This window comes from Aptenodytes forsteri, unplaced genomic scaffold, assembly GCF_000699145.1.
Source record: "Aptenodytes forsteri isolate BGI_AS27 unplaced genomic scaffold, ASM69914v1 Scaffold13, whole genome shotgun sequence".
Taxonomy (NCBI): domain Eukaryota; kingdom Metazoa; phylum Chordata; class Aves; order Sphenisciformes; family Spheniscidae; genus Aptenodytes; species Aptenodytes forsteri.
Window position 1 is genome coordinate 2,123,974 of NW_008794543.1, and position 17,827 is coordinate 2,141,800.

At 36.7% G+C, this 17,827-nt stretch overlaps 1 protein-coding gene across 1 annotated transcript in view; it reads right to left on the reverse strand.

Annotated features, from left to right (window-relative positions):
* Positions 1–17,827, reverse strand: part of SPOCK3 (SPARC/osteonectin, cwcv and kazal like domains proteoglycan 3) — a 130,098-nt gene that overhangs the window by 21,183 nt on the left and 91,088 nt on the right. The window contains exon 4 of the mRNA XM_009272318.2: positions 70–189. Within this exon, the coding sequence (XP_009270593.1) occupies positions 70–189 (120 nt within the window). The remainder of the gene's footprint in view (positions 1–69; positions 190–17,827) is intronic.

A 17,827-nucleotide genomic window follows, 5' to 3' on the forward strand; every position in this document is an offset into this window, starting at 1 on the left:
CAACGGAAATACAAAAGTACAGAAAAGTGTCAAAGAGAACATCAAATAAGACAAGCAGAAATCTCTTACTGGTTCTTTCAGGCCTTTGAACAATCCTAGTCTTCTTATTATGAATTCCACTTTCATGAAGTGCCTTAAACCAGTCTCTCAATCTGTTTGCAACCTCCCTGAATTCCAGGTCACTGCACACTGAAAAACAAAATGCAGAGCTGTTTAATGTTTTTCTCCTGGGTGCTAAATAGAACTTTTCAAACTGTGCTAAAAAAAAGTAAAACACATAAAATAATATAAACATATATGTTCCATAGCTTTCTTTAATTCATAAAGTTCAGTTTCATTACTTAGGTATGCCTTCAAAACCCAGTTAAGGTCCTCAGAAATAAATGCCTGTTGTATAAAGCAATTATGAAATTATATGTATCTAGAAATTAAAAACATCCTTTGCAAACTATTGCAAACTATTATAAACAGTTCTAGCACAGATATTTTCACATCTTACTGTAGATGAGGCTGTATGGCAGAGACACCCATGACAGTCTTTTGGAGTTTCATTTCTATGTTCATTAAGGCAATAGTAACAAAAGCCCTACCAGAACAGGTCGGAGATGTGATTTAGGCAGATAATGCAGGAACAGCCAACTTGCTTTCCTATGCTGAAGCAGGAAAAGAGGAAAAAGGGTTGACAGGGAAAGTGCTTCAAGAGTGTCCTGAAAGCTTATTTGATTGAATGTAGTTTTACACGCCAACACTCGTGAGCACCTAACTGCAAACAGGCAACCATGCAGCCACTTGGGGATGGAAAGGATGGCTTCTTTGACCAGAAACAGCAAAGGCAGAAAAAGCACACAAGACCAAAGAGAGCATCTGTAGCACCAAGAGCAGCAGATTAGTAGCAGACTGGCTGAAGTGTTGTACAGTACTGGTAGGTAGTACTGAAGCCAGCAGCAGAAGCAGATAATAGAGATGTGCAGTGAGGAGGCCTATTCACCTTCACTATTAAGCTGCTGGAGAAGACAAACAAAAGGTGTGCTTGGAGCAAGCAGATATCCCTTCCAGAACTGTTTTCTCATTTCATGGGTTTGAGTGAAGCTGGGAGAAGACAAGAGAAATAATAGGATCTGGAAGATGACACAAGCAGGAAAGGCACTGGAGGTATGCTAACCTAGGAAACAAAATCCCTTCCACTGCCCTTGTCAACAGTTACCACTTCCAAATCAGGATCGTTTTCCAGGTCTACCAGCAACTGACTAAGCTACAATCTGAACAGCTCATATCTAAGTTAGCAGAGCTTCACAGTGACGCTCTTGAAAATAAATCTCCAGTTCAGCTTACTTTTCCTTTATTATGGAGCAACCCATAATATTTGGTGACATAGCCTTCAGCACACTTTATTAAATTGAACAACACTGTGAAACACCTATTTGTATTTTAGAATAAGATTGAAACATGTCATTATGTCAACAACTATCAATGCCTGTACAACAGCAGGCATCTAAGCATTTGTTTATTCATTCTTTGCTGAAGTCTCTCTTGAGACTTTGATTCTCTCCATGAAAGACTTAGGTGCAATCTATACATACATTTGCATATATTATGAGCTTACATTTTTATAAAACCTGTATTGTGCTTTTCTCTCGTGTAATGGAACAAATTTTTTTCTGATAATTTGATAGGGAACTGGGGAAAAAAAAAATTAACGATATATGGGCATGTATGCTCAAAAATGTTATATCACAATAACTAGATGAAAATGGTCTCCTGAGCCAAGACTACACATCATAATTCAAACTTATGGGATTTCTACGTTTGCTACGAGGACACCTTCCTTTACCAATCCTTGCACCAGCTGACAGGTCAGAATAAAGAATCAGATATTAACTTGGGACACCCTGCTCCTCTTTAATTTCCCCTCCCATTACAGGTAAAATAGAATAAAATTGTTCCCTTCTCCAACTACCCTCCCTTGGTTTAAGAGAAAGACTTTTAGAATTGAATCAAAGGGTATGGAGCACAGCACAATCATTAGGGATGCCTGACCTGCCATCTAACCGCTTTGATTTATCTACCCTGCACAATACTGTGTAATACCACCACAGGTCCCAGAAATAACATAGCTACCTTAATGTGGTGCACTGTGGCTATTTTCATCTACTTCTAACCTGTCTATATGCAGTGCTACTCTGATTAACCTCCGATGCTGAGGTGACCTGCTCAGAGCCAGCATATAAGCTCATTTACAGGCAGAGACACACACATATATCCATATATATGTGAATATATATATAAAAGGGAGAGCATGAGGAAGTGCCAGCTACAAGTAAAAGCTTTGCTTGAATAACATTAACAGAAAGATGCACACGGCAGCTGCATGATGGAGAGAATGTATGAATTCCTCCTTTCTGCGGAGGCAGGCAAAGAGACACACTGAAGCTAATCATCTCCTAAGCTCATTAAGGTGTAAAAACAAAGCACTAAGAAAAGGACATAGTACCTGTTTGGCTATTAGGTATAAGAATAAAAGAGAGCTTGCTGTTTGAGCATCTGATACTAGCCACTGTCATGCACAATATGACACAGAATGACAGTTTCTGTGCTCCTGTGAATTGCATTGCTTTCAAAATGGAAGGTACATATGGCATATTTTGGGCACCAGACACATCCCATATCAGATCTCAGATTAGGGGCATTCTTCCAACTTCAACTTCTTATAACCCTTTTCCCAAACTTTGCTTGACAATTTAAATTATGGGTTTTATCTCAAAAGAAAGAATGAGAAACTTGTAATAATTTTTGGTTCATTTTAATGATTTTGATAACTTTATCATGGGAATAGATCACCTTCAAAAATCAAAGCAACGCAAAACAAACTGATTAAAACTGTCCTTTGCCTATTTTACATCCCATAGCTACTCAAGTGCTGGAGTCAGCTCTCAAACATGGCAGGTAATTACATTTACTGTATTATTAATTTAAATGCACAGCGACTTTTTGGTTCATGACATTTCTAATATGTCAAGTAAACGTAGATGCCTTCTAGATATGAAATATACACGAGAGATGTATATTTCATCTTGTATCAGTACTAAGCCATAAATAAGAAATTAACTTTAGAAAAGCACAAAGTTACGGTTTCGTACACATGCCTGTTTAAGGCACATGAGAATAAGGCAAGTCTTAGCAATGGAAATACAAAAGTACAGAAAAGTATCAAAGAGAACATCAAATAAGACAAGTAGAAATCTCTTACTGGTTCTTTCAGGCCTCTGAACAAATCTGGAAGATGACAAAAGCAGGAAAGGCACTGGAGGTATGCTAACCTAGGAAACAAAATACCTTCCACTGCCCTTGTCAACAGTTACCACTTCCAAATCAGGATCGTTTTCCAGGTCTACCAGCAACTGACTAAGCTACAATCTGAACAGCTCATATCTAAGTTAGCAGAGCTTCACAGTGACGCTCTTGAAAATAAATCTCCAGTTCAGCTTACTTTTCCTTTACTATGTAGCAATCCATAATATTTGGTGAGGGTTTATAACAGTCTCATATTTCAATATTTGAGTATCACAGTTTTTTATCAAAGAACATTTAGTTCATTTACTAGCATCTCAGAAAAAGATTTAAATGGTAGAACCAGCCAGCAAATGAGAATTCTTGCCACGAAACTTTCTATCAATCAAATGCATTTCCACAGGACGCTTAAAATATGTTAAAGTTTTGAGTTGGTTAAATAACAACTAATCATGCAATTTAATTTTGACTGCTGGAAAGTAAAATATACTGGATTTTTTCTTTCTGGTTCCAAGTTTCAGATTTCAGTATACTTACTATTTTCCAGAATGCTTTTCAAGATCTAGCTATCCTAACATTAAAATAGCAGAATAATAATAAAAAAAAAAATTAAGAATGTATATTTTTCATTATGCTTCCTGTTAAGTGGTTTTGGTTGGGGCTACGTAAGGTTAATTCCCTATCATCTGATGTCAGTATTCATTCACTTCCATGGTTACTCTTGCATACGGTCCTCTCTAAATATTCTGTTACATTATATTGTTTGAAGCATTTCAGAACATAAAACAATCTGGTGAAAATAATTCAGTTTTTTATATTGTGATTACTGGGGAAAAAAGCCAGTACTATCCTGACATGAGAATTAAAATATATTTAAAAAAAAAAAAAAAAGAGACCTTCTGAGATTTTATATTGGAAAATGGCAAAGCAGAAAACATATTTCCATAAATATGTAAGAACATAGGGTATTAGTAGTGGCAAATAGATCCTTAAAGTAGTACAGCTATTTCTATAATTAGAGAATAGCATTTGAAAACCTTCAGGCCAAGTCCTCCCATTTCCTAAGTTATTAGGTACAAGGTGCTTGGACTACTTAAGCCATAACAGTGGCAGGAAAGCTGCACTCACTACCCCATCAGGTAACACAGAGAAGCAGAGGACTAGTGGCTTGACAGAGAAATTTTCTCAAAGGAAAAGACTGAAACTTTTGACAGTTCCCGAAGGTAAATCAGGTAGTAAACCCCTAGTTTGGTCCTATCTCAACACAGACGTGTGCCAAAACTTGACAGAAAAGAACCACCACATACACTTCCTTCTTCACACATAATGGTGCTTACAATATATTTTATATAAATAGCAATTCATATGGCATCTAGAAAGTCAACTTCTTAACATAAATTTGCATAATATTTTCATCATTAAAATTATATATTTATATGAATTAGAAAAGCTCTAAAATTATAGTATTTTCAGGTTTGGGGCTAAACACTAATATATTTACTGCTTCAAATATTGTACTTCTAAATATACTATGACTGATATGCCAAAGATACTCCAAATAAATTTAATTAGTATTAACCCAGTACATGAAACAGTCCACCTTGCATGAACCTGCTTCATATAAAACCAGAAATTGTGTATTAACTTTTTTGCATGCTTTTACATTAGGAAAATAATCTGGAAGCTGCTCTACAGCTGTCGTATGTATGCACAGCAAATTGCAAAACTGAATGTAACAAATGTTATACGGCAGAAGCCATATTTTACAAATTTCCATTAAAGTGTTTTTGTATGGTATGCATGAATAGCTAAAAGCAAATTCCAGGACAATTCAAGATCAATGTTATTCTTGAACAGCTTTTTGTACAATTGTGCTTTACAACTATGGTTCAAACTTATTCATAAGAGTAGGGGCTACCATAATCTAGTACATCATGAATACTGCTTGTTTTAATGTTGATTCAAACCTTAACATTTTTTTTATTTGGATCAATCTGATCAGACTACTCACCACCCTGCAACAAGTGTAAGCGGCACATCAAGCAGTCATTCTCAAGTTATGAAAACAGCATAATTTCTGGCTTACAGGGCAAGTACCATCTCAGGTACAGTCTAGGGGCAAATTTTGCCTTAAGAACTTACATACGTAGTGCAAACTTCAAATAGACCATTGAATAATAAATATGGCCTAAAATTATCTATGTTTCTCTATCAATCTGCTGAACAGAGCTGTCTCAAGTCTTACCATGTTGCAAAAAGTCCAATTTAAAAAAAAAAAAAAAAAATATCTATTTTCAGGAAGAAAATATTTTTGGTGATAAAAGAAAAAAATTGGGGGAAAGTAAGTCTGGGAAGTAGCACAAGAACTTTCGGGAGGTGGTGATGGGCCTGTCAGCTTTAATGTTAAGCAAGGTTAAATGAGACATGGGGAGGATTCGTTGTTTTGAGACTTTTGGATAAACTCTTCTTTCTTTTTCTCTCCCTTCCTAAAAAAATCCTGTGCTTTCTGCTTGTCCTCTCAACTTCCTATGCTTCCTGCCCTGGAAAAGAAAGGGGCCAAAGTCTGGATAACATGTAGCCGCTTGTTAGTAGCGTGGGACAGGATGTAGCAGCTTTCTGTTCTCCTTCCCGTCCCTGTCTCAGGTACACGCAGATTACTGTTTCAGGAAAGTAGCTGTCGCTGGCGCTACTTCTGGTTCACTGCCTTATCTCTTCCACGGGAGTAGCAGAGACGTCTCCAGAGAAACTGTGGGATGGGCTATTTGGGCTAGGATCCTGCTCCTGCTGCAGCCTGCTGCCCCAGGTCTCTTCCTTCTTTCACCAATACATTGAGCGGGGCTCGTACAGTAGTGGACTGATCACAGCACAATGCTGTAACATTGTGCTTCAGCCTAGGGTAAGATTATTTACTCTATAAAGCACCTTACAATTTTGGTGAACCAGACAGCAGGTAATACCATTCATGTCTGAAATGATTTGAAAATTATTTGGAAATTAAAATATTCTCTGCTTAAACTTTAAAAAGTAGGAAGTACCTAACTTTCATAGCACAAAAGAAAGATGATAAAATATACAAAGTTCAGATTACTTAACAGCCAATTCATCATCAAAAGAATACATGTGATAAATATGTTACTGTCTTATTTAAGAAGCATAAAGCAAGCAGAGTTGATCAAGTTAGAGAAACCTACCTCCATTTTTTCACAGGTTTTCAATTAGTAAATTAATTTATGAAAAAATACATACTTAAGAGGATAGCCAGCAATGACTTCATCGTACCTGAGTCACTATGGACAGGCAATTTTTTGGTAACAATAGGTATTTCTGCCCACACAAAATATGCTTATAGACTAATTGCTCACACATTCAGTCCAGCAAAAAAAGAATGCTGCATATATAGAAGTAGTGCTAAAAAGTGCATTGATTTTTGCCACATATTTCAGTGCCCACAAACATATATGATTAAAATTGCTGGAAAATAACAGAATTTGTTAGGTCAAAGAATAAAAAATGGTGGTGCTTAGATATTAGCTTTATTTGTTATCAGCTCTTTGAGCATTTCTATATCAAATCAGTACACAGATTCCATATTACTTCTTAATATAGTATTATATTACTATGGAATTTTCCCTTCCTTTTTGTTTCATAATAAAGTCATATTTCTATACTGTGGCCAAAATGACTAAGGCAATATTTGTACATTCTGAGTAAACTGAGGGCCTCAGACTAGAGAAGGAATCCCATTTAATGTTCCGTGTATCGAATCAGACATACATACACAGACAAACTGAAGATTCTTATCACGTGGGTTATTAAAAAAGTGTAAAATCCTTTCTAACATCTTCCACATGTTAAAGATATGATTTTGAATGTCAAATAACTTCAACTATATAAAATTTTTTTCTAAAAGCACTTATCACACTTCAGATATTTGTTCCCGTTTTGAAATGTAAAAAGGAAAGAAGTAGCAAAATAACCTTTAAAATAGTAAAATAAACAATTTAATTCCCATTCACACAGAAACTTATAAGTAAGTTTTGTTCAACTTTCCAAGAACATTCAGGTGAACACATAACAGATGTAAAAGACTTCAGTCTAAAAAGTAGCTTTCAGAAAGTCGTAAGAAGTGGAGAACAACATTCAGACATTATCACAGTTACAAACAATTTTTTTTTCAGGGGAGCTGGGCTGCACAACGTAACCCTCAGTTATGCTTAAGTAAAATCTTTAAGTCACAAAAAAAATTCAGGTATATTTACTGAAAATGTCTACATTTGGCTTTGTTTCTGATCTGTATCCTGTCTCGGTACAGTACCTGCCTCAGCACTCCACCTTAATTCACCCAGATTTTCGTGAATAAACCTTGTATTCTGTAACAGAGAGGATCAGCCTAACACTCCGTTCACTAGAACGCTATTTGCCATTGAAACGTGCTTGCTCAGGGTGATGCTATATGATGAAAAATTATATTAATTAATGGGTTGATGCATTCTAGAATATGTTTAGGGACTTTTTGTCCCAGTGATCAGCTTCTAAAGATATGTGCTGCTGAAATTATTATACGCATTGGTCTGTACTGATTTAAAATAGGTCAAGAAGAGGTAATTCAGATCTATTCAGACTATTATTTCACCTGATAGACTGGGAGATGAATCTTTAATGGCAAAAGACAGACAGTAAAGGTTGTAGAAGGTTAGACAGTAATCAAATAATGCATATTAAATCACATGAATCCACTCAGGAACTGCCAAGAAGTACTTCTGGTTTTGCCTAATGCCAATGCAAGGCATTCCTGCTATTACAATCAATTCTAGTAGCCATTAAAAGAATTAGTATGGGGTAAAATGAAGTCACTAGCTCAAAGGTTACTGGAGTCTCCTGTCATTTGAAGTAATAAAAACTGACTGTCTTTTAAAACCAACATATACAGCTATGCAAAAATTGAAGGGATCTGAAAACTTAGTGGTACCCAATCCAGAAATATCTTTATAATAAATATTACTTAAATGTTAGGTGGAACCAACTGTTCAATTTGTTTTCACATACAGTAAATGTTACAATTTGTGTTGGCATTTGAATATAATTTACTGCATGGAAATAGAATATTTGAAAATGCTAATCAGTATGTGTTCTTTCAGTGCCTTTCAACTCAAGCTAATTGATGAAGAAGTAAAAATAGTGCTACTGAAAGCTATAAAGATATGCAGAACATATTTTGGGAGTAGCATAAAGGATTGAATCCCCTAACATATTTAAACCAGTCTTAGCTTTCTGACATAACAGAAAATAAGTTATTTTAGCAGTGTATACTTTTTATACACACAGACACATATATATAAAATTATATGTAGTTTAAAAATTGTAAATCATTACCACATTGACATAATAAGCATGCTGAAATACTGTTGTATTAAGAAGTAGCTTTTGTTTAGTGAAGGGTCAAAAAGGGATTTAGGGGAAAAAAAAAAAGCGATAAGCACACCCCACATTAGGTAGCAATAATACATGGGACCACAAGGCTGTAGAGAGAACCTGTGCCTCTGTTTACTTTGGGAAAATATACTTTCACCTAATTTTTCAGCAGCAGACCTCAGTTCAATATTGAATTCTAAGAGCAGAAGGCCTGACAATCGTAAAGGAAGTTATACATACCTAAAGAAATTATTAGCACACAGTTTAACAGTAATTTAAGTGTAGAACTCAGTCATTGATCTGTCTTCTTTTGTGCCCCACAGCCAGAATATTCCTAAAGTCTTTATATAACATAACATAATATGACACTTCCATTTCTGAATCCACTAATGGCCAGTTAGTCTGAAAACTATGATTTACTGACGATATGGCCAGTGGGATTAAGTTGTAGGAGAAAGATTAAGGCTTTGTTTCAGAGTGAGATATGAAGTACCTTGTCCTGCCAGAAGGCATGTTTCCAAGACACAATGTGGTACTCCACTATCGCACCATGTGGTTGTGCTTGCCACACAACTCTATCATGTATTTCAAGATACACTCCCCCTACAACCAGAACTGCAGAATATCATCCCCAGCACATACAATCTCATGCAATCCAGCAGAACTATATTCATAAATTCATGTATATAATAAAATAACTCAGAAGTAAATATACAGAGAGCATATGGACAATTTGAAGAACAGGGTACACAACAACCACCTCCTGCAGCAAACTCGAATTACTCCATGTGAGATGGGTAACTTAACAATCAGTGTGTGCTAAAGCAAGACTTCCGATCATCCCAACTTTTTCTATGTGTTGGAATCACTGCATATGATCACAGAATAATTTACGTTGGAAGGGAACTCCAGAAGTCATTCAGTCTTACCCTCTGCTAAAAGCAGGTCTAATTACATCAGGTTGCTCAGGGCAGTGTCCAGTCATTCCTGTGATCATCGTGCCATTCACATGAAGGCTCCTTACTATATGAAAGACTACCCCTCTTTAAAAGGAACAATATACTACTATCTACTATCTTGTAACTCTATACTGTTTTCCCTGAAAAGTACAAGAGCATTTTCTCATGCTGTAACTTGAGGATTGCACCCATCTGTCCAGGATTGCTAGACATCCAGAAACCTGGTTACAGCAGCAATTCCAACTCAGCTGTGACAAGGATTATTTAGAGCAGTCCACAGCTGATGCTTTTGTAGTCCAATGCCCTTTTAATGCATTACCTACCATTCATGTACTACTGCATGGCTGCGCAGTGAATCTTACGCCTCTGAGATGCGCTGATTACCTGCACATCCAGTACGTGCATTTAAATGTATTTCTTTTCCAGAGGGCCCAGTGTGAAAATATGGTAAACCTAATACCGCCATTAGAATTCAGCGCTGCCTTTACAGACAGTATCTATTAAAGTAAACTGGAATGTTATATAAAGCGTACCGACTCAGCGTCAGTACTCTGCAAGGCTGCCATTCTGCATAGGTTTACGAATTTAGCCCTGAGGAACTGATTGCTCGAACTGAAAATTCCTGGCTCCAGACTAAGGACTAGTCCCCATTTGGCTAACTCCAAATGTCTAAGAACACCAGAACTAAAATTGTATGCAAATGGTCTTACAATTCATGCAATATACGGCAGCATTTCTAGCTCTGTATCATCCCTATCACAAATGGGAAGAATAGCATATGGCAAAAAGAAATGTGGTCACAAAACCCAATAAATTTGGCAGAAGGACAAAAAGCCCTTCAAACTTGTAACTAAAGGATGGGACAGTCATTTTACTCATCTTTTTACAGTCCCATATGTATAATCAGAACTTTTTAAAAAAAAAAATGCTGTAAATTGAAAAACTTCATATGTGTGTTTCTATTTTTATAAGCTCATGAAGTTTATTAGCCAACTGTTACCTCTAGGGCCAACGCTTTTAGGAAGATACCTTGAAATTAACAAATAAAAGCATTCTGATTTCCTTACTATTTATCTAAACATAATGAATTTTCTACTTCAGTTAGTCTGTTACAAAATAATTAATATAAATGCTACAGATATCGTATCAGGGAACTGCAGCTGCTTATTCTTACTGCCTCAAATTAATGTTCCATACAGACATTCTGCTCATGATTAATGTTTCACACAATTTAAAATTATTACCATTAAATTACATTTTCATAAAATAAATCTGATCTTTTTGTGTCCTCAGTTTTAAAGACTTCACATTCAAATCTATTGACCACTTCTGAGTGCAGGAAAAATAGTAGTAACCACAACATACAGAATTTATGTGCTAAGATACTATATTCAACTTAAAATATGTAAACTTACTAAAACATTGCAATTAACTAAGACAATAATAATTCTTTAATCTGTCAGAAGTATCACAGACCTATTGTGGAATCAATTTATTTTCTGGAGGACAGTCACTATATATGGCTTCCTTTGCTAACTGCTGCTAACCTTTAGTGTTGGTTATCAATTCTCATCATGCTCTGTTATTCTGAACTATTAATTTCTGAGGATGAAAATGATGTAGTGTGCTGGTTTTGGCTGGGATAGAGTTTATTTTCTTCATAGTAGCTCGTATGGGGCTATGTTTTGGATTTGTGCTGAAAACAGTGTTGATAACACAGGGATGTTTTTGTTATTGCTGAGCAGTGCTTACACAGGGTCAAGGCCTTTTCTGCTTCTCACCCCACCCCACCAGTATGTGTGATGGAGCCCTGCTTTCCTGGAGATGGCTGAACACCTGCCTGCCGATGGGAAGTAGTGAATGAATTCCTTGTTTTGCTTTGCTTGCACGTGCAGCTTTTGCCTTACCTATTAAACTGTCTTTATCTCAACCCACAAGTTTTCTCACTTTTACTCTTCTGATTCTCTCTCCCATCCCACTGAGGGGGAGTGAGGGAGCAGCTGTGTGGTGCTTAGTTGCCAGCTGGGGTTAAATGATGACACATTATTAATCTGTAAATTGCATATTTATGAAGCTAGATAGTCAGCAAAAAAAGTTAGATAGCAAGGAGATGCTCCACTGTAACGTGGTATATTCCAGTATCTTTTCATTCCCAAGTATTTTTATATATTCAACTGAATCTAGTATTTCACATAATAGAAGATATGGAAAGTATCAAACAGGGACAGAACAGCAATCTTCTTAGTGGTGAAAGCTTTCCAGCCAACCATACCCCAAAGGCGAGGTAGTTTTCTGAATTCAGTTTCAAGGATTCCTGAAAGCACTGCACAGCTCTGGTACAAAGTCAGGACATTTTCTTCTTTTCAAGGACAAGATTGACAGGGTCCCGCAAAGACTTTTTTGCATTTGACATAAAACCCCTTGAAACCTAGTAGACAAGGATAAAAAGATCACTGAACAATGCTCTTTATAAAGAAAACTTAAAAAAATATATACATTATTTCAATATTTCAAATTAGACATTTTCTGAAATCAGAAATGTTCTGTGCTGATAAGAGGCTTCAAAGGTCTACCACACCAGGTAATTCTGCACACAGAACCTGGAAGGGACTGATGGACCTTTCTTTCTATTGTGAGAGAAAATTACCATTGTGCCTTGGTAGGACTGCCTACTGGTTTGCACCTTTTCTCTTGAAGGGAAGGATAGCAGAATTGAACATTGGGCTGAACAATCACCGACTAATAGAAATTAACTAAACTCTGTTCTGCAAGTGTCTGGCATAAAGGAATTTTACATCACATTGGATCACACTAAAGTCTGGCAGATTTAAGGCTGGTATTGCAGCAGTTTTGTTCTTCTTTTCATATTTAGCTTGTGATCTGATGCTTTAAACCACTTTGCACTTACCCTAACCATTGGCTTGTGTGTCCTTCTTGGTTGCTTAATCACTAACATTGCTCTTAATCATTTAAAATTGTGCATTAAAGAGCACAGTTGCCTGTCGACCTCTCAGTGAGGACTGAGAGGGTGGAATCACTCCAATTTAGCTAATTATTTGTGTCTTTGGCTCTGATGGCCTAAAGTGAGGTAGACAAGCTCTTTCTCTACTACTGAAGAAAACTATAGCAGTCAATCCGTTATATCAGTAACATAACAGCAGGACCCACTCCCCCAGCACAGGAATCACATGCACTGAGATGCAAACTCTACTACACTGTACCACCTCATTGAAATCAGAACTCTAGTTAAGTAAATGTAATCTGCAGCTGTCTCCCCACACAAATTCACTAATCAAACGTTGAAGGAGAAACGAAGAAAGCAATGATTTTAAAAAGATATGATTAGGGTACAAATATCTGAAATGTTTACACATGCATACATGAAATATGTTAGCAAGTGCAATTATGTTTTGCTAGTCTATGCACTGAACACCAAATGGATTGTTCACGAATGTCTGGTGTAGATCAGAGAATGTTTATGAGATGTATATGAATATTCATCAAGATAAGAATTTATTTAGCCTTGGTAATTTCTAATGTGGTTATTTCTATACATCTTTTAAATCCAAAAATCCTGCATTACCAACAGTGACCCTACTGAATTACAATTATTATTTTTAGAGAGGAAGGGGAACTTGTTCAAAGTGCTGTTGTATCCTTCTTACTTGAAGGATATGAGAAGCATGCACTGGTGAGGCATGTGGGTGTGTGAAAATGTTGGAGGGTACAGTGTCTGATAGGATACCATTTGCAAGTTAAAGGACTATAAATCTGTTGCTTTTTCATTCATATAGTCTGCAGGAGGAAGTCTGTGGAGAAAGCTATTCCCAAAGGTACATCTGAAAGGGGAACAGCTACTTTACCTCAGCAGAGAGTCTGGCAGTGAACTAATAGTATGGATAACCAAGGACAAGAGCCAAGGAGCAAACCAATGAGCTACATTATTTGACAGTGCAAATATATCATCATGTGCTCTCCCGTATTCCTTCACCCCAAGTTTGCAGCCCAGAAATGGAGACTGTGTCATGTTCAGTATAAGAATAAATGGCTCCAGAGCAAGTTAATGGTCACTGAACTATTTCGCAAGACATGACAACGTTCAGAAAAGAAATATATTTTGGGTGCTCTCTTAGTTTAAGGGACAGATTTAACACCTTTCTTCAGGGAAGATATTGAACTGCAATGCAGAAGATGAACTGAGTAGCCTAATAAACTGCTTCATCATAAAGCAGTTATTAAATAAATATGTGTAAGTTTACCCTTAGTAAAGCTTTCAACTTTCTACAGGAGAAGAGAAAATAAAATTCCCAGAGGTTGGCACCCTTCTTTCAAACTAAAATTGTCAAGATAGAATTAATGAAAAAGGGAAAAATTTCCACCAAGAAAGCTTTCCTTTTTTTCATCAAAATATTCTGTTTTTTCAACCTGTTCTACTGACTGATGTACTGAGATAATACAGGTTTTGTCCGAGCAGACTGGATTCTAACACCAGGGTTGCTGTTTTCCCATTACAGATCAGGATCCATGCATGTAGACACAATACAGATACCCAGTTGAACCTAGCAACAGCATGTGCCTTTTGGAAAGCTTAAACTATGCTTTCCTGCTCTAACATATCCTGTTGGTGAGCAACAAAATAGAAAGTTCCTCATCTATATAGCCTTTCCATTTAAATTGAACAAAGACTACAAGGGAAGAAATAGAAGACATTCGGCATTTAACCAGCTGCATTGAATAACTCTCCTAAACTCTTTAAAAGATCTCTTCTTAAACACAGTGATAAAAAATTGTCACCTGAGACACCAAAAATAGAAACTAAGTTATCTGAATTGGCAACAGAAGACCCCATATAAGTTTAACAAAATCAAAGCACTCAGTGAAGCTAACGTGCAAGGCCATGAGAGACTTTGCAGCTTTTGTCACTTGCAATAACACCAAATAGAATATTGAGGAAATCCACAGTTATAACACTGCCACTTAAGATTTCAGAAATCTATAAACTTTCTCCAAATGAATTGATGGCATTTCTTTTGTTAAGATGAATGCTTGGTCTCCAAATGGCTCAGTGCATTCTTCTGATATCTATACACCCCCTATGGCATCTAGGAAATGCACGGTGTTCCTTGGGAACACTGTAGTAGCCGAACAAGAACTACGGCATGTATTGCAATTTGAGCCCATCAGAGAGGAAAATCAGGCTTTAATCAGAAAATCTGCAAAAGGAAGAAAAACTAAGGAAAGGACTGTAAAACTGCAAGTGAATTAACTCCATTAACCTCCTTTGCAGGGAGAACAAGCTTACTAGACAGGAAAAGGAGACAGAAGAAAATTTTGACTACAGCACATGCAGGAAAACAGTAACATTCCATCATTAAGAATGACAATTCAGTAGCTGCAGAGCTGTGCAGAAGAATGGCTGCTTATGGTCAGACCAAACTTTATCAAGCCTCATGTCCTGTCTCCAAGAGCAGCTATTCTTAGATGCTGTGGAAAGAGCAATATTTTTGTGGTATGCCATCTTCCCCCGCTTAATCCATGGTTCAGAGATGTCTTGAGTTCACAGAATTTAAATGGGTAATGCAGAACCTGATCATTTCTGACTATCTGCAGATTTCATGTTTCAAGGCAATACAGACTTTATTTTTATGAAAGGACAAGGAGAGAAAATCCACTTCATCAAGATCCTCCTGAAATCTATTTACTATCTATTTGTTATCCCATAAGGGTAAACTTAAGAAGCACAAGTTGCAAACCCTACTAAGAAATTGCTCTGTAGCCAACACAACAGGATAGTGATAAAATTCTGTATCACTATTTACGAGACTCTCCTGTTTACTTGAGCCAGGTAAACAGGCAGTGTCTCCAGTCATTTTCTTTTTGTAAAATGGATATGGCCTATAAATACTGGAACCAACTTCTCAAAACTTAGCCCCTGACAAGCCATGGTCTGTGTGGGTTATGGAAGAATGTAAGAGTGACAACAGTATGTCAGACCAAAGGCTTATCTAGCCCAGTACTCAGTCTCCAAGAATGGGAAAAAGTGGATGCATAGTGAAGCATATCACAACAGAACAAGCATTTGCCTGGTCTCCAACCACTTGTGCACAAGGGATTTCTAAAGCCAGATACGAATCTATAAAATTAATCTGGTTTCTCTCTTGGTGGCTTCAACCCAAGGCACATGTAATAAAAAAATCCACAAATTTTAAGATAATGTTTCAGGTCATGCTTTTAGATATAAAACTAGAAACAAAAGAGTACAAATACAATGAATACAAAATACATTCTATCAATGTTACCTGTACGGCCATCAACTCATCTGGTGCAAACCACAGATATGAAATGGTCATTCTCAGAGAGACTCAGCTCCAAAGAAAACCATCAAGTCATCTTCACATGTTTGCAGTCCTCATATAAGATGGGTGTGCTACAGAGAATCTTTAATACACAGAGTAAACAGAAGTGCTCTGTGACATTAAACAATTCCAGATCCAAACCAAGCACCATGAGGGATCAGTCTCGGTACCATGACATATTTTAGGAAATGGTTCTTATCAAGCTGTAGTCTATCTGCATGGGACTGCAGTCTACCTGCATGCAGTCTATCTGCATGGCTATTCTGCAAGTACAAAAGTTTTTGAAAGGAGCTGCTTACAGCAGGCACAAATCAGCACCACTTGTACGAAGAACAGAACAAAGCTAATATTGCTAATAAAGACCACTATATCTTTAAACAAACTTATGATATTAGTGTATGTTGAGGATGCTGGCATATTTTCTGACATTTAGAGAAATTCTCATCATATTGAAATCAGTAGTAAAATTCCTGCTGATTTCAGTACAGCCAGAATTTCATCCCCACTTTGGTGCTGTCTAGACCAACTACTTGGTCCTTTGAAGAGGAAGGGAATGCTAGTACTGATCAACAGACATCTTGGTGGTTGTTTAAACAATTTTGTTGACATTTTTTTCAATGAAAAATGACATTTCCTAAGTTACAGTCCATTGAAAAAAAATAAAAAATATAACCTTTTTGCTTAAAGAAATATGACGTTATTTTTTGAAAAAAAAAATCTATACAATAAAATGTATTGTATTGTAGACAAAATCTATACAATAAGAATGTACATTGCTTTTCCATATGGTAATTAAGGACCTTTCAAGACAAAAAAAGTATGGACAATTAGAGATGCCAGGCAGTAATCTATTCAGTTATAATTTTGCTTGTTAATCATAAAGCATGAAAGGTATTTGAACTAACTGGATGTGCTGATTATCAGCACCATTGCCTACAGCTGAAAAGAACTGTCAAATGTCATCAACTGTGAACCTCTTCACCACTGCATCTGAGAGTTCGAAACAACTATTACCTCTAATAATGCCATCAATGTTCTGTACTGTTTGCAAAATTCATGAAACTGTTTAAACTGTCAGTGACATCAGTACTTGGTCAGAAAGAGTCTGAAAATAATGCATCAGTAGCTGAGGCTTTAAAAGTAAAAAACAAAACCAGTATTTAATTATTTTAAGAAATAATCAAATGTCTACTGATAATGGTTTTGAAGATATCCTAGTAAGAGCCGTAAGAAATATTTATAGTGTGAAATTATGTCAATTTTTCACATAGACTCTTCTGCTCTCTGTCAAAAAATTTTTAACATAATTTTCTAGTTATTATTCATGGTGCTATATTTTATGTTATTGAACTTCAATTTCATGCACGTTTCTCTTCTGCCCTTTGTGGGCCATGTTCTTAAAAGCATTTTGTATTTCTGAAAACACATCATTTACCACTTGTGGAAGAAGGGGCAGGTGACTCAAGAAGAGTACAGGGATCTCGTTAGGTCATGCAGAGAAGAAATGAGAAAGACAAAAGCCCAGCTAGAACGCAATCTGGCCGCTGTCGTTAGAGAAAACAAAAAATGTTTTTACAAATATATTAATGACAAGAAGAGAGCCAAGGAGAATCTCCATCCTTTATTGGATGCGGGGGGGAACATTGTCACCAAGGATGAGGAAAAGGCTGAGGTGCTCAATGCCTTCTTTGCCTCAGTCTTTAACAGGCAGACCAGTTATCCTCAGGGTACTCAGCCCCCTGAGCTGGAAGACAGGGACGGCGAGCAGGATGAACCCCCCATAATCCAAGAGGAAGCAGTCAACGACCTGCT